Here is a 20,995-nt window from a genome sequence, read left to right as displayed (position 1 = left end):
GGAAAACTTTATTTTTAAAATAAATAGTTTCCCTGAACACACCTGTGTACTGTGTAATTTTTGTTTAATACTTGGTTTGTCATTCTGAGGTCATGACTTATCCTCTGAAATTGCCCACAATGTTTATTTTTACCTTCCTTTTCTGCATAAAGACACTCAATTAACACAATGGAATTAAGAAATATAGTGCCTTGTAGCTCTAAAACTAAATCAGCAGTGGCACAGCAGCAATAACAAAAAAAATAAGCATACCTTTAAGGCAATAGATGATATTAAAGTGAGCAGCTTGGATTTAATTAAGTCTGCCCAATACTGTTGCAATTGAAGGGAAGCGGTCTCACTTTACTCAAGCAATGTTGAGACCTAATTCTCCAGTTTGGAATTGGAGACATCAGCCAACATCCAGGTCCTGAATACATCTGGTGTTAGCAAATGTGGTTGCTTTGTGCCTGCCTATACAGACTCACCTTTTTAAACTAAATGGAGATTTTTGACTGCTGCACTCTACCCTCCTAGAGCCAACAACAAGATTAAAAGGCAGGCACACAGCCACATCAAAAGATTGTTGCTGGGTGGGATTGTATTCTCTGTGTTAATGTAGGATACAAGCCTAGTTTATCCTTTCGCTTCTGTATGTGGGGCTTGCACATGGGAGGGGTGTTGTGCATGTGGAAGTGTTAGCACAAGGTTCTTGCACCCAGGAATCCAAATGGACTCCTAACTTTGCTTTGTGCTTGTGTGGCATGTCGCACAACATGTTCCTTCTGCATGTTCTTGGGCAACTGTGTAGAACAGTGCAAAATGGCAGCTTTTTTTCACATGTACTCCTTTTGGGTCAGTGCCACATTTTTCACATAATAATACTACTTCACACTTGTGAAGTTGTGAATTAAAGGAAGGCAGGAAGACCAAACCTGCCCAGCTGCCTACAAAATGTACATGGTTCCAACTTCCCCAAAAGAGGAAAAGAAAACATCAAAAAAATTGCAGCACATTAAACTCTGTAGCAGAACTAGAAGTCAACAGTCTCCATCATGCAGATTTTGCTCTCGATGACATCTTTGAGCCACTTCTCTTTAAATCGGGACTCTCCTGGCCTATATAGAGACAAAATTGGAAAATGTAAAGAAGCAGGTACTGATCTGGATCCAAAATTGCCATTAAGAACTCAGCTTTGTTCACACAGATAATTTCCTTACAACCAGTGGCATAGCTAGAGAGGGTGCAAAGCACTAAGTTTTGCAGGGAGCCTCACCGCAGCATGCAAACAACCCCTCCCCTTTGGAGCCATTCTGTGTGGTGGAAGCAAAATGTACGTACATCTCCATTTTGTTCCCACTCTCCGGAATGGCTCTGAAGGGGAAGGAAAGGGGCTGCTTGTGCACTGCGGTGAGGCTTCCTGCAAAACTTAGTGCTTTGCACCCCCTCTAGCTATGCCACTGCTTATGACAAAATGTTGTGGGTTCATGTTGGTCTCCGTGCAATGAAAACCTGCTCATATCTGCATATGGGGCTGCTTTATAAAGGTGTAAGAGCACACCTGGACATTTTGTTTTGGTAATTGGCAGCTCTAGATACAAAACATTTAGATTATGCCTACAGTGCTATCCTATGAATGTCTATTCAGAAGTCAATGCCATTAACTCCAATGGGACTCACTCCCAGCCACATAAGTGCATATCAGATTGCAGAGCCTGGAGATGCAAATGGTTAGTGGGTGGGTTTGCTGGAACAAGCAGTCTGTGTATAACAGAATATATGAAATAGCAATGATTTTTAAAGAGACATGATTTGGCATGTAAGAAATAGGTTGCAAAAAAAATACCTGTGAATGAGCTTATTTGTTTCCACCAAAAAGAACACTTCAACAGGTAATGTCTGCATTAAAGAGGGGGGAAAACAGATTTTGTTAGAACTCTGAGAACTTCAGGTTTTTGTTTTTTTGGAGGTGAAGAACAGCCAAGGGAGGTGGTGGGTTCTCCCTCACTGGAGATCTTCAAGCAGAAGCTCATCAGGAACCTGCTGGAGATGCTGTGGGACAGTGGTCCTTTCTCCTCCCTCTCTAGTGGTCTGTGGGGAAGCATCTCCTGAGTGAGCACTCCTGCACAGGCTACCAGAGTGGGTAGAGAATGGACCTCCCACAGCTGCAGCTAAAGCTTCAGGGCAAGCCTCCATCACAGGCAGTCTACTCTGGTGGTCTATGGGGGAGCGCTCATCTGGGAGATGCTGGAAGTAATAGAAGGGGATCTCTTTTTTCCCCTTGAGATCTCGTGGACCACGTCTCAGGGCCTTGTAGACAACCTGTGGTCCATGGACCACAGGTTGGGAACCAGTGCTCTAGGAGAATTTCCTGGTACAGGCAGGGGTGGACTAGATGCCTTTGTGGCACATTCCAACTCTATCATTCTATGAACTTCAGGTTTTCAGTTTTGTGGAGGGGAAGAACAACACTGAGCCTAGAATGTTGGCAAGGAGCAGAATCTGAGAGATCTTCAGGAAAGGGGAGGAGAGTTTGGCTTGCCACTTTGTTGGAGTTGGTACAACTCCGTCTGCTTCCACAGGTGGCAGGATACTGTCCTGAAAGGGTTAAGCCATAGCCCAGTGACCCTACACTTTACCTGTCCCCTTTGGATGACCTATGTGGGGGTGTGGCCCAGACCCTATAACCTTTCCCTTCGCTCCGAGCACGCCCTCTCTTCCTCACTGACCAGACAAGGTCGCTCCCAGCAGGGCTCTGCTGGTGACGCCATCTTGACCACATGGCATGCAGGACAAGGCAGCTTTATGGCCTTGTTGTCTTTAAGTTAGTGTAACCTCTGATCATAAACAGATGCTGTAAACATACTTCTATGGAACCGTGAGTAAATGACTTCTTTTGCAACTTCAACCAGCCATTGCCGTTTGTCTTTATTGATTAGCAGTCAGCCGGGTGTGGGAGGCTCCCTGGAGTTGATTCCCAGCAAGAGGGGGGGTCTGCTGCTGAAGCTACTCTGCTTCCCCCCCTAAAGTGGAAACCAGTTTAAAGATTCCTCCAACACACTTCAGGCATCAGGAGTGGCCCCGATGGAACCCCAAGAATGCGTAATTATAGCTGCAGCTTCGGTGCATTCAGAGGAGATACCACTGGTAGAGTCCAAGCACTTACTGGTGGCTTGATTTTTGAAATCTGTATGACAAAGTAGACGGACGCTGTCGCTCGTGGGATGGGCTTTCGGCAGGTCGGGATGCTCCAGCATATGCGGTAATGATACTGCATGCTATACTTGAGTTCTTCTTCGCCTAGATAGCAGGACCAGTGGAGCCAGCTTTCATGGAGCTCCCAGGTCTGTGGCAGAAACAGAAAGCAAGGTGGTGCTTCTGGATGATCCAAGATACAGGCTGAGTTTTATCTACCATTCAGGATCACGGGTGCAATCTGGACAGGGCAGCAAGGTGTGACAAATGGAAGGTCTCGAATTAACCAGGAGGGCTAATAGCCACCTGTGCAGGGGCCCACCAGCAGAGATGGGTGCTGGTTATCACCACTGCCATCTCACTGTTTGTTCCAGAGAGAGTGACTGAGTGGACACTCTCACTGAGTGGACACTGAGTGGACACTCAGGGAGGAGGAGGAAGAGCTTCTGCCACCTGCTTGCCCACTTCCTTCTCCCTGGCAAGGACCAAGCAAGAAGGACCAAAAGCAGCACTAAAGAGGGCCACCAACAGAACACACAAAGTTGTGCTCTGCAGAATCTGGCCTTTGCTTCCTCATGTACTGACCACACTGATTGGCAGTGGCTCTCCACAGCAAGGGGCTCTCTCAGCCTTGCTGGGATCTACAGCATATAGATGTATCATATCTCCACCACTGAGATGCAGTCCTTCCGCGAAGGAGGCCTCCACTTCAGAATATTTTGCTCTAAGACCATAATATTTCTGACCATGTTAGACCACGTAAATGTCCCCCAATGTCCGGCTGCAGGCTCTTTCCAGCAACCACTTTGTGGATCTGGCCACATGCTTAGAGACCCATCAGACCTACTTTCATGTATTCCTCAATCTGCAGCACTCCTCTGGAGACGGTGAAGTCCTCGCATTTCATCCACTCGATGTTCTTCACTTTGTACTTGGCTTTTGCAGTGGAAGACACAGACAAATAGGAAACATAGTCAGACCATTGATCCATGTAGCTCAGTCATATATTTTACACATTTTCACAGGCCCTAAAAAATGAGTTTTATTGATGAATGAATGAAATTTGAATGAATGGACAAATTTTACCTGGATCCTTTTTGTAATCAGCATGATATGATTCAGAACAAAAGAGAAATGTGACAATTACACAGAAACAATGCTGTGTTTAAACCAAGAAATGATATATAACAACGAGTAAACATGTCAAACATTAGCAAATGCTCTGACAAAACAAAATCAGTTGCTGCGGGCCAGATAAACTCTGGTGGAGGGCTGGATGCATAAGTACACCTCCTTTTTGCCCTAGTGGCCCAGAATGGCTCTGAAGCGAAGGGGCTGCTTGCATGGTACAGTGAGGCTCCCTGCAAAACTTAGTGCTTTGCACCCCCTCTAGCTACACTACTGGATTACTCATGGGTCAAGCCCAAGGCTGATTGAGTGGCTTGAGAGAACACGTCTCAGTGTGTGCGTTCAAGGTTTCACCGGCCTTCCAGGGGATCAGAGAGATGTCACCCACACCTCAAGCTGATCCTGGAAATGGTAGTTACAAAACTGTTAAATGTAGACACAGGAGGGATTTTGCCAAAAATCGCCTGCTTCTATTTTTGCTAAGATCCGCATCTAGACGCTGCTATTTTCCAAGCTAGCTTCTTTCCTTCTTGTATTACCCATCCACCTGCATTTTTAAGAAACGCTTTTTTGCATGTTCACTTATTACCGCTTGAGGAGGGTCAGACTCAGTCAGAGCCTTGTCCCAGTCCTTGGCTACTTGCTGTTGGGTAGATCTGGGGGGATTTTGCCATGTAACTGGGAGGGAGGCTTCTAAGGATGGTGCCTGTTTGCCTGGCTTTGTCCTTGAGGTGGTGGTGCAATCCACTGATTTTGGCCCCGGGACAAGTCAGGGGAAAGGAAGGAGTCACCGGCCCTGAGCTTCCCGACCCCACCATACCCTGTCCCAACCCTTGTACTGCAATACCTTCCTCTTTAATTTGCAGCTCTTGAAAAGAATCAGTGGCAACTTTGATTACATCTTCGGTGATCACCTCTGCTGCCTTTTTCATGTCCTCATGAGATGCATCCACATCACCTTCCAAATCCATTGTCATCAACTCTTAAATGAGGAAAAAAGAAACAATTGCTCAGGAGCAGCACGGAAAAGGTGAACCCTTGATCTGTACAAACAATGCAAATCAAGTCTATTTGCATAATTCCACTTATTTCTGCCTCATTCATTCTATGGCTGTTGATCAGGGGAAGCTCCAAGAGCTTGGTAAGTTTCCACAGGGGAAGATTTTTGAACAGGGGGGCATGTGTACAGCTCAATTCAAGATGCTGGAAGAGCAATACACCTAAAAACCCTAATAACACAGAATTTGAATAAGTGCAAAGCAATTCACTTGTACAATCTCTTGTACAATAAGTGCAAAGCAATTCAATGTACAATCTACATTGTACAATGTAATCTTTACAACAGTCCTGTATAGTAAGTAAGCACGATTATCCCCATATTGCAGTTGAGGATGACTAAAGCCAAGAGGGAGTGATTTGCCCAAGGCCACCTATGTGAGTGTGTGGCAGAGGCGAGTTTTGGAAAAAGTCCTCAGAGCTAGTGAAAACTGGCCAGTGTGGGCAAATTGTTGTGTCCTTCTTAAAAAGAAAACCCCATGGGGCTGTTTCACACATTACACAGGGCAAGTCAGGGTACACCATTGAGTGTGCACATAAGAGGGAACTGTTGCCTTCCTGATCCAGCCTTCCTGATGCATGTACCTGTGTGATACCCATGTCTGCATCATTTTTAAGTGCACACTTCCAGTGTACACATAAAAGGTCTCTGCATACTTTCAGCCCCTTTTCCCCTATACACTCTACTGACAGTGCTAATAAACATACAGCCCCTGACATAATTAGGGAACATCAGATGCATCTCACCCCTTCCTCCACTTCCATATAAAGAGGCTTTGGGACTAAACTACATGCCTGAGGTCACCTTCCAGGTTCTTTTCCCCTTGCGATTGAAGCTGCTTTATTTCCCCCAAGGTACAGATTCCCAGGGCTCATTAGGCAACTGGCTTGCAAGCTCTGTGACAAGTGTTTGGTCACAGTCATTGCCCAGGCAACAGCAGGCCAGCCAACAGAACCATAAGAGCAGGTGCTGGGCATTCTATTGCATTTAAAGGGAAAGCACCAAGAGAGATCTGGGCTCTTGGTGCACATCATGCGCAGCAAATGTTTTCATTAGGCAGCAAAAGGCCAAGAGGGTCTCATTGCCAAGTGTTTTCACATTTGGGAGCAGGACAGGCTCCTTAAACAAACTCTCCCTTTTAAAAAAATATCTGAATCATGAAACAGTTTTGGAAACAGTGGCTTCAGTGGGAATTTGATCTGGTCCAGTAGAGTAGGTTACACATGTAGCTGTCTTAGGACACAATCCTATGCTTGTCTACTCAGAAGTAAGTCCTATTGTGTTCAATGGGACTTACTCCCAGAAAAGTGTGTCTATGGGATTGCAGCCTCATACGGAATCAGCCAGCAGGCGCACTTAGCCCAGGGCTCTCTGCTCCGTCAAGCAGGAAACAAAAGGGATTAGCCAAAGAAAAAGAGCCAAAGAAAAGGGATTAGCCAAAGAAAAAGAGCCAAAGAGCCAAAGAAAAAGAGAAATGCTGTAAAAATGACTTTTACAATACTGTTTTTCATGATTAATCAGTTCCACTTTTCACCAGACAAGGAACGAGGCTGTAGACATTAGCCTGTAGGGTTAGCCTGTAGACATTTCAGTTCTTTTCCAGGACATGAGGCTAAAAAAGAGGACAGCTGGTCACCCTGGCTTTTTCCTCATACATATGGGGCAGCCAAAGGTTAGGGCATTTGGAGGCAGCTGGGCCCCACCAAATTTGCCACCCACTTCCTTTCAAGGGCTGACAGTCTTGTGACATCCTGTTACCAAAAGGGCTGTTTTGTTTAGGGGGAATTATTACACCACCCTTATTGGAACCTCAGGATCGCAGGCTGGATAACAAGACGGCATAATGCAGAGAAATTCCCTTTTAGCTTAAAGAGGAGACTGGGAGAAAGATAACTTTTAATAAAAGATTATAGCTTTATTACAAAAGCACAAAGGTAAACATAATGCACATGGAAAAATGATAGATATATGTTCTTTGGTCCTAGTACTTGACTCCAGTGTACCTAGCTTTCATGGTGGTTGCGTGTGGAGAGTATTTGGTGCATCCGAGGAAATTAGAAAAAGGGAAAGATTGCAGGGAAGGATTTTAGAGGTCCCAAACCCAGTTGCTAACTAAAGATGGGGAGAGAAGGGTAGAAATGGGAGGGGAGAAGGAAAGAGTTTCAGGCGCCAGATAGTTACCTGTCCTGTAGAGCAGTTGGGGGGGGGGGAGAGTCCTGTGTCGAGGACCCTCTGACACAACACAGATGTGTTGTGTCCTTGGAGGGGGAGGCCAGAGAGAGCGAGCATGTGGCAGCCCTCTCTTAAAAAGGGTTTTTCTGACTGTCTGAGCTGGATGGTAGCTTGCATCATCCACACAGTGGGGTACTTGGAATATGTAAAACACTGAAAGGATTATCAGCAAAATTCAATAGGGTCAAATGACTGTCTTCCTAGCTGGGGGAACTTACACAATACAGTAAATACAGTAAATACAGTAACCCAGGAAGGCAGTTCAAATTTGCATAGAGTACTTAAACAGTGATTGAGTTAAAACAATACCATGAATAGGAGACGCTCAAACAATGATTTACAATGCCAGACTTCTTCCTAGAGAGGTGGAGGTTGTATAAGCTTGTGACTTGACCAGAGTTTTGGACGTTTGGCCTGTGTGAGAAGTTTGGCCTGTATGATGTTTTAGGAACATAACCAGATATAAAATCACAGCTAAGGAAACGGGATTTTCACGTAACAATCCCCAGGCCCAGCCTCAGAAACCTCAGGTATGTAGATGCATCTGATCTAGCAGCCCCATACAGGAAGCAGACCCCATTGAGGTAGGAGGGAGCCGTCGTCCACCGAGCAGGGCTAGCCCAAGACCTCCTGATGGCTGAGGCAGCATGCCAAATGCTGGCCCCCTCACCCAATTATGTGCCAGCCTCTGCTTCTCCCACTCACCAAGGTTCTAGTTCCACACTCTCCTCCCCTCCACATTTCCTCTCTGTCCTTCCTTTTCCAATTTAGGGAAGAAGAAAGAGGGGCAGTGGAGGCAAGTAGTTGGACAGAGATTGGCACCCCATACCAACATGCTGCCTGAGGCAGCTGCTTCAGTTGGCTTCGTGGATGAGCCAGCCCTGCCATTGAAGGCTCGTGGAGGGCATTATGCTGAGGACTCCTTGAAAGATGGAGCAAGCCCTGAAGCAGGAAGGAAGGTCACTCTTGGATCATGATTTTCGCCTGTGTTGGATATTCTTTCACTGTTTATTGCCTGTAACATAAAGACACTTTGGTTAGGGCAAGCCTTGACAAATCCTTCAGAAAGGATTTTTGAAAAGAAGTTCAGGAAACCTGATCCGCTTGCTTTTTCTTTCTTTCTTTTCTTCTCCAACTTGTGACAGGAAATCTCAGTTTCAACATTAATCGATTTCCAAGACGAAATAGTTTTCCTGCAAAGCAGAGTCAGAGAGTGAACTTATACTTTTAAGAGAGAGATTGTGATCTCAGTCCTTGCCAAAGGCAAACTCACCCTGGAGGTCCCATCCACATTTTATCATTTGCAGCTGCTTAATCATTTCTAAAACATTTGAAGCAATTTAGGATGGAAAGAAGTTTCTTTTTTTCCTTCTGAATGCTATCCACTGTGATTCCAACTTAAAATCCTCCGCTAGACTGTGAGAAATATTGTCACGGGCAGAACCCCCAAATATTAGTGACGAGAGCCCCCCTGAAATGAACTAGCAACAAAACCTCTCTCTGTCTTTTTTATGGGAAATTACTACCTAAACCTGAGAACAAGGGTGTGTTTATTTTCCTTGGAATACAGAACAAAGGCAGATGGTGCTTGTAAGAGGAGCTCACTCTGCAGAGATGGTTGATCGTGCTGTTTCATTTTCTCAAGATAATGTCCAGCAATTCCAAAAACGTAGCACTCCCTCATACTTGCTGGTTATCCTAACCTGCGAATGCTTGCTGCCTTCAGTTACATATTTATCATATATTAATAATATTGCTCAGGTTTGAAAGCAATAGGAGATCATTTGGCTCTACTAACTGGTCAACGAGGCCCCTTTTATAGCAGATCCTCTTATATTTAGCAGGGGAAAAGCAACTGTCCCTTTTCAGCCCAGCACAGCGTATTTTCCAGTGGCTGTAGCTCATGTCTCCCCTGCAACTTTTTTAGACTGTGAGCCCTTTGGGGACAGGGAACCACTTCTTGATTTATTTTTATGTGAACCACTTTGTGAACTACTTTTTGTTGAAAAGTAGTACATAAATATTCTTAATAATGTTGGGGGGGGACGGGACCAGATCCAATGGAGGACAGAGTGCCTATGCCTTTAACCATTGTATAGGAGAGTGAATTTTGATAGGTGCAACTCAATGTTGAGGGGTTTAAAAAGCTGCACCTGCCAACATTTCCATGTCTGTACAGTGGTTAAAGGCATAGGCCCTCTGTCCTCCAATGGATCTGTTCATCCTGAGTAGGTGAAGGAGACTTTCAAACTTCTGAGTATGCTATGGAGACAACTGTTGTGTTTAACAGAAAACTGATGCAGCAGAATAGCTGCTCTGAATCGGGAACTCCCGAGTTCTAATCTTACCTCAGCCACAAGCTTCCAAGCAGTTAATTTTTTCAATGTGATTTTAATTATAAGCAGCTTTGAAGGCTGCTATAATTGGAGAGAAAAGCAGCCTAAATAGGTGGCCATAAGAAAATACCAGTAAGAGGGTGGACAAGAGTGTTTTTTCGAGTGCGGAAAAGCATGCTTTGGAGCTCTGCCCACTAAACCAAACCTCCTTCTGCTGTTTGTTATGTCACATTCCTGGTCTTGTTGCCGATTGGCAGGTGTCCAGGGATCCTGAGAGTACCATCAGACACCACTTCAAGTACTACTTGTGGTACCCATACCACTGGTTGAGAAACACTGGTATAGACCAGCCATTCTCGATGGGAGCCATATGGTCCCCTGCAAAGCCCAGTATGTCAGGATGTTCTTTTTTCTTTTCTTTTTGGTATTCAATAATAAACAATTTTATGTTTATCTGTTTGTGTTGTACCCTTGTTTGACAGGGGGTTCTGGAACCTGAGAAGAACTCCTAAGAGACCATAGCCAAAAAAAAAAAAGGCTGAGAATGCTTGGTATACAGACAAATCATGTGATGATTGTACATGTATCTGTTTCAATGCATTTACATGCACTAAGAAGCAATTAGTGACACCAACAGGGCCTTCTCCAATATCTGCATGCCTCGAAATGGACACACACCTCACTTTCATGCTTTTTTTGGCCTCAGAAGGGCTCAGTGTCTGCCATGGGTATCCCCTGAAGCAAGCGAAAGCCCTGCACAGTTTTTACCATGCAAAATGTCTCAATTGGACCCCTACAGATAAACCCAGAGAAGTGGTGCTGGTTCCAAGGAAAAAGGGGGGAGAGAGAGAGAAAGAGCATGTGAGCCAGAGGCTGCTGCAATCCAAAATGGGCAGAAAAAATGAATTTTGATCTGGGTCAGTGACTCTGCAGAGCCCACCCTTTCATGTTGGAGATCCTTCAAGCTGTGGATAATTCATTCTCGAGTCAACAGAGAGAGTCAGAACAAGCAGCTCCTCGACATGGCTCGGTGCAAACCTTCCCTTCTCTTGGGCTTCACAGTTCTCTGGACCATCATCAGCCCATGCAACGCCTTCCCGTCCGGGGCTCCTGCTTCAGCTTGTGAGACTATGTTGCCAGGGCACACTGGGGTCCAGCCCCAGATGGCTCCAGCTCCCTACGAATTCCTAGTCAGCACACCTTCCTTCCTGAATGGGCAGCCAATCAATGGTAAGTTCCTATTTCTGAAGTTGAAATTTTTCATCATCTTTTCAAATCGCTTCCAAAACCCACCTTTTTGTGGCACCTCGGACACAACCCCGGTGTCCTCTCTCCCATTGTAACTAGTGAACTGCAACTTACTCCATAGCCACAAAAAGACTGCCATGGTCTTTGGACAAGAGCCAGCTTGAGTGCCATTTGAACCCCTGTCGTTTTTCTCCAGTTCAGATCCTGGGCTCTGCGTACCGAGGGCTGCTCCTGGAGGCTCGCTCCTTTGGATCCACCGCTGTGCTGGGCCACTGGCAAACCCCACCCAATGACACCAAACTCTTACAGGCAGGAAACATTCTCTGAGCTCTATCTTCTTGTTCTAGAATTTAGCCTAATTGTTGTCCCTCCAGTACCCTCACCCAGAGGGTACTAGAACAGAGCCTTGAAGGGCACCTGCCCCTGGTGCTACACCAAGGGGGGGTGCATGATTGCCCCGCAGAGTCTTCCCTAGTTACAGAGGATGCACTAGAGGCTTTGTGGCCCCCAGTGAAGACTCCCCTTCAGGAGACAGAATGGGGGTGTGAAGCCACTGCAGCGAGCACTCCCTCCTCCAGGGAGAACCAGAAGTGATCACTTTGCACCACAAGCAGCACAAGGCAGTCACATTCGGGTTCTCACTGGTGGAGGAGGTGCTGGTAGCTTTGCAGCCTCCCCCATTCCTTCCTCTTTAAGGAGGGCCTCTACAGAAGAATGAATGGGAGCTCAAAGCCACCAGTACCTTATGCTCTGGGGAGAAGCCACTGTTAGAGAAGCCAGGTAGAAGCATGACGCTGCTCTAGCAAGCACTCCCTCCTCTGGGGAGAACCCAGAAGTGATGTCACAACATCATGTGATGTCATTATGTCACTAGTTAGTCAGTTATTTTATTATTATTATTATTAACAGTATTTATATACCGCTTTTCAACTAAAAGTTCACAAAGCGGTTTAGAGAGAAAAATTAGTTAGTTAGTATGTCACATTAGTATGTTACGGCTCTGCCCTCACCAGAAAATACGTAAAGGATTGTTTGAATCATACAGTCCTGAAACACTAAAGTTCTCAGGGCTTTAACACTAAAGAACAGGGCTTTAAACACGAAAGTGTTTCAGGATACCAAATTGGATACCAATTTGTTCTGCTTCCTTTTGCAGTGCTCTGGAAACCCTCAAGGAGCCATCACTCATTCGAACACCAATATCAAAACAAGACAGACCACTTATACCTGGCTGCCCCCTAACTCTGGCTGCCCAAAAGTAATTACATTCGTGTAAGTTTCATACACTCCTTAAAATACTGCCGCCTTCCCTTAGATGGATTTAAGCATCATCCTTCAGGCTGCCCCCCCCTTACCTACTGATATGCCTGCCCCTGGTTTTTCCAGTCCCTGGCCTGGAAAAGGAAAGGGGTGTGTGAAGCAGAAGCAGAAGTGTTGAGCAGAGGAAGAGAGTGGTGGGCAAGAGTGTCCACTCCCACACTTCCTCTTCTAAAAATACCCTTTGCTGTTCTAATTCCAGAGCAACAGTTGCCCAGTCTCATGACGTCTACTGGACCAACATGAGATCCAAAGTTATCTGGAGAAGTGAGTAACTCTTTGACTTTCAACCAGTTTACCATGGCACACTGGTGTGCCGCGAATGGTTTCCAGTGTGCCACGAGATTTGGGGGAGTCATTTATTAGTAGGGCCATTGGGGAATGTGAACTACTGGCAGTATGGTGTGCCCTGTCAACTGTCAAAAATGAACGGTGTGCCCTGAAAATTTTAGTGCCTTATCAGTGTGCCATGAGATGAAAAAGACTGAAAATAGCTGGAGTGACTCGTAACGTTTGCTATGTGCATCAAGGCCTACTTTTGAGATCACTGCATGCCTCCCCTTCAGGGAGGTCTAAGGGCACAGCCTGATGGTGGGTGATCCAGCACCCTTGCAGCAGCTACGCAGCTTGGGCTGCTGAGTCAGGCCATGCTTGAGCAAACAGGAAGAAAAAAAGTGTGCAGGCACCAAGGGAGTAGGGGCAAGGCAAGCATGACTGGGAAGGGCAGTCCAAACATGATGTCCACAACCGAGAAGTCCTTCTCTCTGGTCACCCTAAACCTAAGTGAAGATGGTGGTGGGACTTTGACAAAGGTTTCCAAAAACATTATAATGTTCCAACAGGCTCCTGGGGAAGGAGGTGATTCATTAGGACCTCTCAACACTGAGAAGTCAAAGAGAAAAGCTATTGCCTTCATTCCCTGCTTGCAAGCCTTCATAGATGTATGACTGGTCACAAGAATGTTAGCGTAGAGGACACATAGCTGATCCAGGAAGGTAATTCTAATGTTCGTCATTAATATTATATGATTACAGTACTAAGCATTTATAGTGCTTTAAAGAAGAGCCTTTCTGGATCAGGTCAAGGACCCATGTAGTCCTGCTTCCTGTATCTTACAATGGCTTTCACAGTCCTGATGTAATCCTTATGCCAACCCTGTAAAATGAGGGTGTATTATTATCCCCATAACACAACCAGAGAAGACAACAGGAACAGTCCTAACCAAATGTCCAACAGCGGAATAAGGGCAATGTAGCTCTAAGGGAAAAAAAATTCCCTTACCTTGAAGAGGCCTCCGTGACTGCCTCCCAACTGCAAGATGCAGCACACGCCCCACTGGCACAGCTACGCCAGTGCTGGAAAGATGGTTAGGATTTGGACCTAAGACTGAGAGGAAGCGCTTGCCTAAAGTCCCCTGATGAGCTCATGGGAGAGGTGAATATTTAACTGGGGAAGGTCCAATTCACAGTTCAGTCTCGAAGCTATTACAGCAGCTTGATGTGTGGCCATTCATTATGGTGCTGAACCTTTGGCTTCATTTTCTCAACCATAGTCCCGACCAGGACTGAAGAATGACCTTTTCTTCTTTCCCACATTACAGATCCCAAAGCTACATGTGGAGCTGAGATACCGACACAAGCCATGTCTATGACACCAGTGCTTTCATGTCTTCTACTAATCTTGCTTGGATACATTTAGAACCCAGTACCAGATCGACTCACTATCTGAATAGATGCTGTGTTGCTTTGATTGTTTTTAATACAGAAAAATCTCAATTCCCAGATCATTCCAATTAATAAGAGTTTAACAGCCCAATCCTAACCACATTTTCCTGAGAGTAAGCCCCATTGAACAAAATAGGACTGAGTAGACCGGGTTAGCATTGTACCCTTAGGGAACAAATATTCTCTTATCTTGAGTAGACCTCTGTGACCGCAGCACACATCCTGTTGGCACAGCTGCATTGGTACTAGGAAGTTGGTTTGTGCTGCAAGATGTGCCCAGTATTCCCAGCTATTCCAAATTAGCAGTACTCCTACTATCTGGGAAAAGAGGCACCTTTTAAAATGATATCCTCTTATATTTAGCAGGAAGAGAACAACTGTCCCTCTTTGCCCAGCGTAATGTCTTTCCCAGTGGCTATTGCTCATGTCTATTCAGTATTTATTTTTAAGATTTTGAGCCCTTTGAACTATTATGCAAACTGCTTTGTGAACCACTCTGGGTAAAAAGTGATATATAAGTATTATTAATAATATTCCAACAGAGGAGGTGGCAGGGTCTGACCCCCCTTGTGACGCCACTAGAAACCCCCTATCTTTGACTGGGTGACCTGAACACAGACCAACACCAGCGACAGGCCTCTGCAAGACTCGCCGGTTTTTCAATGTCGAATCAAATATGGATTGGATGAAGAAGAATATGCCAATTGGCATCTGAATATAGATTTTCTGCTCCCTGTAGAATAGATGGACCTTTGTAAGTCATGGGTTGGGAGAAGAAACAAGGGGATACTGTGTTCTTTACTACACTGAAGAATGTGATTCATTCTGGGATAGACACTATAAAACTTAAAGACTACAAATAAACACCACCGCGAAGGTTTTGCAACATGTAATTGTACAAATTATGCATTTCTTTTCCAGATTTATCATAGACATGTTTTAAAACGACTAAACATCACTTACAGAATCTTGATTACACAGATCTTGAGCTATGTTCACAAAACGTGAGCAATCAAGACTGTGTGTTACAAGAAAAATGGCACATGCTTGTAATTTACAAGAAATGAGGAATGAAAACTTTTTACTGAAGAGTTATCCCCTCTTCAAAAGACCAACAATGGGCCCTCCATAACCTGCAAGTCATAGAGGAGGTAGGATACTTACATTGAGAATCTCCCTCCCTGATCTTAATGGGCAGGTAGATTCATCATGAAGATTGGTTCGTCAGGTCTCTTGACCCGAAGCCACATAGACATTTAAAGACAATAACCAATACCTTGAGGGCACAATCCTAACAGTGCAGCTCTTCGGTCAGGGAACAAACATTCCCTTACTTTGTGGAGGCCTCTGTGAGCGACACCCAACTGCAAGATGCAGCACACGTCCCATTGGCACCACTATGCCAGGGCTGGAAAGCACTGACATAAGGGGTTAGGATTGCGCCCTGAGTCATGCCCAGAACTGATAACCAGTGCAGCTGAACTGATGATGGGGAGATGCTGACCTGTCCTACTCCCTCCATCAGTTGTGTGCCTGCCATAGACTTCCCTGGGGCAAATGCCCTAGGCGCTGGCAGCTAGGACCCTGCGGAAGCCTCTCTGAGGCTCCCAACAGGGGTGGAAACGGTGCTTCTGGTTTGCCGGAAGCACAGTTTATAGCACCGGGGAACCTCACAGGTTTCCCCAGCATGGGAGGAGGTTGCGCAAGGCTCCGTGAGCCTCTGGTGAGTGCGGGGGGGCAGATTTCTGCATGGGGGGCAGCGACAGCCCACGGGGGGGTACCATCACGGACCTTTGCCCCAGGCGCGGGGCTGCGGAGGTTCATGGCTGCCCTCCATCTATTACTAGTTAAGGAGACTCACTGGATAGAACTATGGATCATCCTGTGAAATTGGCAAAAAATTCAGGACAGATGGGAGGAAGTACTGCTTCAGTGACAATGACTTAGATGACTTTAAAAGGGGCACAGATAAACTCACAGAAAAGGTGAATTCTATCCATGGCTATTATGCATGACAGCATAGGTAGGTAGGTAGGTAATAATAATAATAATAATAATAATAAAACTTTATTTTTATCCCGCCCTTCTCCCAAAAAGGGACCCAGGGCGGCTAACAACATATAAAACAAATTAAAACATAATTTCACAGATAAAAACATATTAAAAAACACATTAGCAGAACCCATAAAAACAGTAGTCAGAAGAGTCAGAATAAAAGAGCATAAAACAGCAGTTCTTAGAGGAATCGGGCCTGTAAAAAAGCAACTAAAAGATATAGAAAAGATGTTAAAAAGGCCAGAACGTCAGAAGGCTTGGTTAAACAACAAGGTCTTCAGGCCTCGCCGAAAGGACTCAAGAGAGGGAGCCATTCTCAAGTCAAGGGGAAGGGAGTTCCACAACGTTGGTGTCACTACTGAGAAGGCCCTATTTCTTGCCGCCGCCCCACATACCTCCTTAGGCGGCAGCACTTGTAAAAAGGCCTTCTCTGATGACCTGAGAGGACGAGCCGGATTGTACGGGAGTAGGCGATCTCTAAGATAACCTGGCCCAGAGCAGTATAGGGCTTTAAAGGTCAAAACCAGCACCTTGAATTGGGCCCGGAAACGAATGGGCAGCCAATGTAGCCCCCGGAGAAGCGGGCTGACAGAGTCAAACCGCCTAGCTCCAGTGACCACACGGGCCGCCGCATTCTGCACTAATTGCAGTTTCCGAACCGTCTTCAGGGGCAGCCCCACATAAAGCGCGTTACAATAATCTAACCTCGATGTCACCGTAGCATGGATCACCGTGGCCAGGTCTGCACGATCCAAGTACGGACGCAGCTGGCGCACCAGCCGAAGCTGAGCAAAGGCCCCCCTAGCCACAGCCGCCACCTGGGAATCCAGGAGCAGCTGCGAGTCCAGGTGGACCCCCAAGCTGCGGACCTGCTCCTTCAGAGGGAGTGCAACCCCATTCAGAGCAAGCTGATAATCCAGCACCTGCATCGAGGATTTCCGAACCAGGAGAGCCTCTGTCTTATCCGGATTTAATTTCAGCTTTAGGGGAGCTTTAGGTAGGGGAGTCCTTTTCTCTTTCACCCTGCTTGTGGGTTTCCTAGTAGCAGCCGGTGGTCAATGTGGAAAAAGGATGTGGACTTTGATGGGTCCTTGATCTGACCTTGCAGGACTCTCCTTAGATTTTTAGTGATATACTGATTCTATCAGCATTGAAGTGAGTTAACATGGAAAGCAAAACTTGAGTCAGCTTTCCAACTCTTCCCTCCCTCCCCCCCTTTAATCACTCCATGCTATACAGGTTGAGCCTCATTATTCAGGTGGGTTCCATGGATGGCAAAAAACGCACTACAGTTAATCAATTTAAAAAACCAAGTTTCTTTGCTCCGGTGATTTACAAACAGCCTTGCTGACCTTTGTGATGTAATATAAGAGCCATTAAGAAGACAATCCATCAATCAGTCTTCCTCCAACAGCTTAGAAAGGTGCTTCACTCAGTCCCTCCCTTCACCAATGCAAAGTGATCACCTTTCTTTCAGGTGCTCAGGAAGAAGGGAGGGGTTGCCTGGAGAAAGAAGGGTTGATGGATTGTCAGCCAGTTGCCCCCCCCCTCATTAAAGAGGCTATTGTTAAAGAACTGTTCAGTTTTTTAAACTGATTTTAAAGGGATGCATTTTTCCCCTTCTCCAAAGATCAGCACATTCCTTCTCATTTGTAGTGGCCATTCATGTTGAGTCAAATTCGTGTATAAAAAATCAATGTATAACAAGGCTGGACCTGTATTTTATTTCTTGGGAAAAATCTTTCTCCCTATACATACAGTTTTAGTGATCAGGAGAATATCTCTCCCCCCCCACCCCCCACTTACAATTAACAAGCTGGACACTTCGTCAAAGACATGTTTATTAACATTAGGCTGATTTCAACAGATAGCAGAACTCGTGGCTCGAACCTGTTGTGGCTCTAGTCAATGTTCTCCAAACCCTAAAAACACAAAATGAGACCACATTAAAGGTGTTTTCTGTGCATAGTTTTGTCACTATCCAAGAACACTTCAGAGCTAAATTATTTATTTATTTATTTATTTATTAGATTTGTATTCCACCTTTCTCCCCGAAGGCCACCCAAGGCCGCTTAAATTGAAATAAACAAAATTCTTGTACTATTTTTCCATCAATTTCACCAACAAAATAAACAATAATTTTCATGCAATAATTTCCATCTTACATAACAAGACCACACTGAAGGAAAATAAACAAAAGGACAGAGAGGTGAATTTTAGGTGGAAAAGGCAAGTAAGAAGTCCTTCAAAAGCTCAGAATGAACAATTTCTTAGAATATCCAGGATTTCTCGATATTCTACATTCTTTCCCCAATGCTAGGGGAAAGAATCTTTATCAGTTGTTTATTGCCAACGCTTGGATTCTGCTTAGACATCATGCCACCAGTAGATCACACTGAACTGCAAACTCACCTTGGATTCGTAGAAGCGATTGGTTCCTGAGACACGCCTGTCCCTTTCCAGCAGGTGCCACTGATAGGGGTTCCGAGCAATTCTCTTCTCCTGAGCACACAGAAAGGCATCAGAGAACATGTGGCCAAGAATGAAGGAGCAAGAGAAGGTTATACTTATACAGCAAAGGGTCAAACATGAGGGAGAGTTGAATAACTGCAACTAATCCTGGCTGAGGAGTGAGATCTCTTTATCTTGAGTTAAGAACTACAGGGAACCCTGCCTCCTAGCTTAAGACTGAGGCTCAGATATACACAGGTAACAGCCCAATCCTATCCAACTTTCCAGCACTGGTGCAACCACAATGCAGTCCCGGGGTAAAGGAACAAATGTTCCCAAACCTTAAGGAGGCCTCTGTGACTGCTTCCTGCACGCAGGAAGCAGTGCATACCCCATAGGCTCAGCAGCACCAGCACTGGAAAATTGGATAGGATTGGGCTGTAAGTTGACTCTAACTCAGGGCCAGAGCACTTGTGGACAGCCATGGTGACAGATTAATCCTGAATAACCTAGTTCAACAGATGAGGTGGTGATCCTGAGCACAAGCTGTGTGGCTCAACTTACTGAATGCAAACCCCTCCCCAGAAAATACTACACATGAAAACTGCAGAGGACAAAGAGGGTAAATCCAACCCTGCACATGTCTTGAGGTTCCTGAATAACAGGCAGGCATCTTTCAGGACTTCTCTGGGTCAAATCTCCGCTCTGCCACAAACTCATTCAATAGCCTTAGGCAAGTCTCTCAGCCTCAGTTTTTCCTGCAATTAAGGGGTAATAATACTGATGTGCCTTACAGATTTGTTGCAACGACTGCAAAACGTTAACACTTAAGTAGCACTGTGAACAGTCAAAAGCACAATTTATTGTTTCCATTTCTAGACTTCCAGAGGGTTAGTCACATTAAACTCTAGCAGGGAAACAACAAAGAACCATGTAACACCTTAAGGACAAGCAAATGTGCCATAGAACAGTGGTCTTCAACCCTTTTCATGCCATGACCCCAATATATAAAGTACGAGGTTGGGGACCCCACTGTTGATCCTGCTCCCCTGCCAGGACCTATCTGCCCCCCTGCCCCCATTGCTGCCCACTCCCTGCCCCTGTTCACTGTAACTATACTTGTGTGCACCGCTTAACAACGGGCCACACAACGACAGACTGCATATATGATGCTGGTCAAAGCACAATAAAAATGCTCTTAATGAGGCAATCATGTCTCCTATAACCTGCAGCAGAGTGTCTGTTTACACAACAGAAAGGCTCTTAATGCAAAGAACAGGCAGTCTACCTCCAGTAGCCTGTGCAGCTAGTGTCTGGCAGGGAGTGTTGGTTTACACAACAAAGGCGCTGGATTGTACTGAATGTTAACTTAATGACCTAATCACATAACAGGGATAAGAGAACTTATCCCCATCGTTAAGTGGCGCACACCTGTACATCCCCATATATCCAAATACAGGTATGCACCACTTATCAACGGGTATACATTCTTCTATCCCTGTTGTTATGCAACTAGGTTGTTATGTAACAACCCAATCTCAACGCTTGACACCAGCCCAATCCACTGCCTTTCTTGTGTAAACAGACACTCCCTGCCAGACACTAGCTGGTTGCACAGGCTACTGGAGATAGATGGTCTCTCTGCATTTAAAGCCTCTTTGTTGTGTAGACAGACACTCTGCCACAGGCTAGGGGAGACCTGACCACCTCGTTAAGAGCCTCTTGGTGGGGCTTTCACATGATCCGTCATTAAGTGGAAGGTTGTTAAGTGGCGCACACCTGCATAAAGACAACTGAACATAGTTATTAGATCTTTCCATCACCGTCTCTGGTGGCTAACCAAAAATCAGGTCACGACCCACAGTTTGGGACCCCTAATCTCATAAGGAGGTGCCCATTCACAGCGTCCTGGCCACGCGAGGGTTAACTGGCTGGGTCAGGTGACATGAAGCCCTGGTCTGGGTTGAGGCCTGAAGTGATGGTGTCAAGCGTTGTTTGTGACCCACCTTCCCTCCATGGGTGTACTTGTGGATCCTGTGGGTGGACAGGCCAGGGATGGTCAGGCACACGTACATGACGGCCAGGGAAGGCAGGATCTCGTACCACATCGCGACCACACTCTGCCCTCTCCCTGTCCTCACCACAGCACGGCCCCCCGACTGCGCATGCGCAACCCAACTCCCGTTCCACTTCACCCTCAACAAATCTACCTCAGCGCCGACTGCGCATGGGTAATCGCCATTCACGGCGCCTTTTGGACCACCTTACCCACA

The 20,995-nt window shown here is 45.8% G+C and overlaps 3 protein-coding genes across 3 annotated transcripts; 1 reads left to right on the top strand and 2 right to left on the bottom strand.

Annotated features, from left to right (window-relative positions):
• Positions 1-1,012: 1,012 nt before the first annotated feature.
• Positions 1,013-5,273, bottom strand: AKAP14 (A-kinase anchoring protein 14). The gene is made up of 5 exons (XM_066640187.1): positions 5,150-5,273; positions 4,022-4,110; positions 3,146-3,325; positions 1,826-1,878; positions 1,013-1,097 (listed from the first exon to the last, which is right to left on the bottom strand). The coding sequence occupies exons 1-5, from the start codon at positions 5,271-5,273 to the stop codon at positions 1,013-1,015; spliced, it is 531 nt and encodes a 176-aa protein (XP_066496284.1).
• A 5,676-nt stretch (positions 5,274-10,949) lies between these two features.
• Positions 10,950-12,767, top strand: LOC136663201 (putative defense protein 3). Its single transcript, XM_066640186.1, has 4 exons — positions 10,950-11,157; positions 11,372-11,484; positions 12,332-12,447; positions 12,695-12,767. Exons 1-4 carry the CDS (start codon positions 10,950-10,952, stop codon positions 12,765-12,767), a joined length of 510 nt encoding a protein of 169 aa, XP_066496283.1.
• Positions 12,768-18,095: 5,328 nt separating this feature from the next.
• On the bottom strand, positions 18,096-20,905 carry NDUFA1 (NADH:ubiquinone oxidoreductase subunit A1). The gene is made up of 3 exons (XM_066640089.1): positions 20,729-20,905; positions 18,684-18,773; positions 18,096-18,193 (listed from the first exon to the last, which is right to left on the bottom strand). The coding sequence occupies exons 1-3, from the start codon at positions 20,828-20,830 to the stop codon at positions 18,173-18,175; spliced, it is 213 nt and encodes a 70-aa protein (XP_066496186.1). The 5' UTR covers positions 20,831-20,905; the 3' UTR covers positions 18,096-18,172.
• Between the last annotated feature and the right edge of the window lie 90 nt (positions 20,906-20,995).

This window comes from Tiliqua scincoides, chromosome 12 (genome assembly GCF_035046505.1).
Source record: "Tiliqua scincoides isolate rTilSci1 chromosome 12, rTilSci1.hap2, whole genome shotgun sequence".
Taxonomy (NCBI): domain Eukaryota; kingdom Metazoa; phylum Chordata; class Lepidosauria; order Squamata; family Scincidae; genus Tiliqua; species Tiliqua scincoides.
The sequence above is the reverse complement of the archived record's forward strand: the minus strand, read 5'-3'. Positions and strand labels throughout refer to the sequence as shown.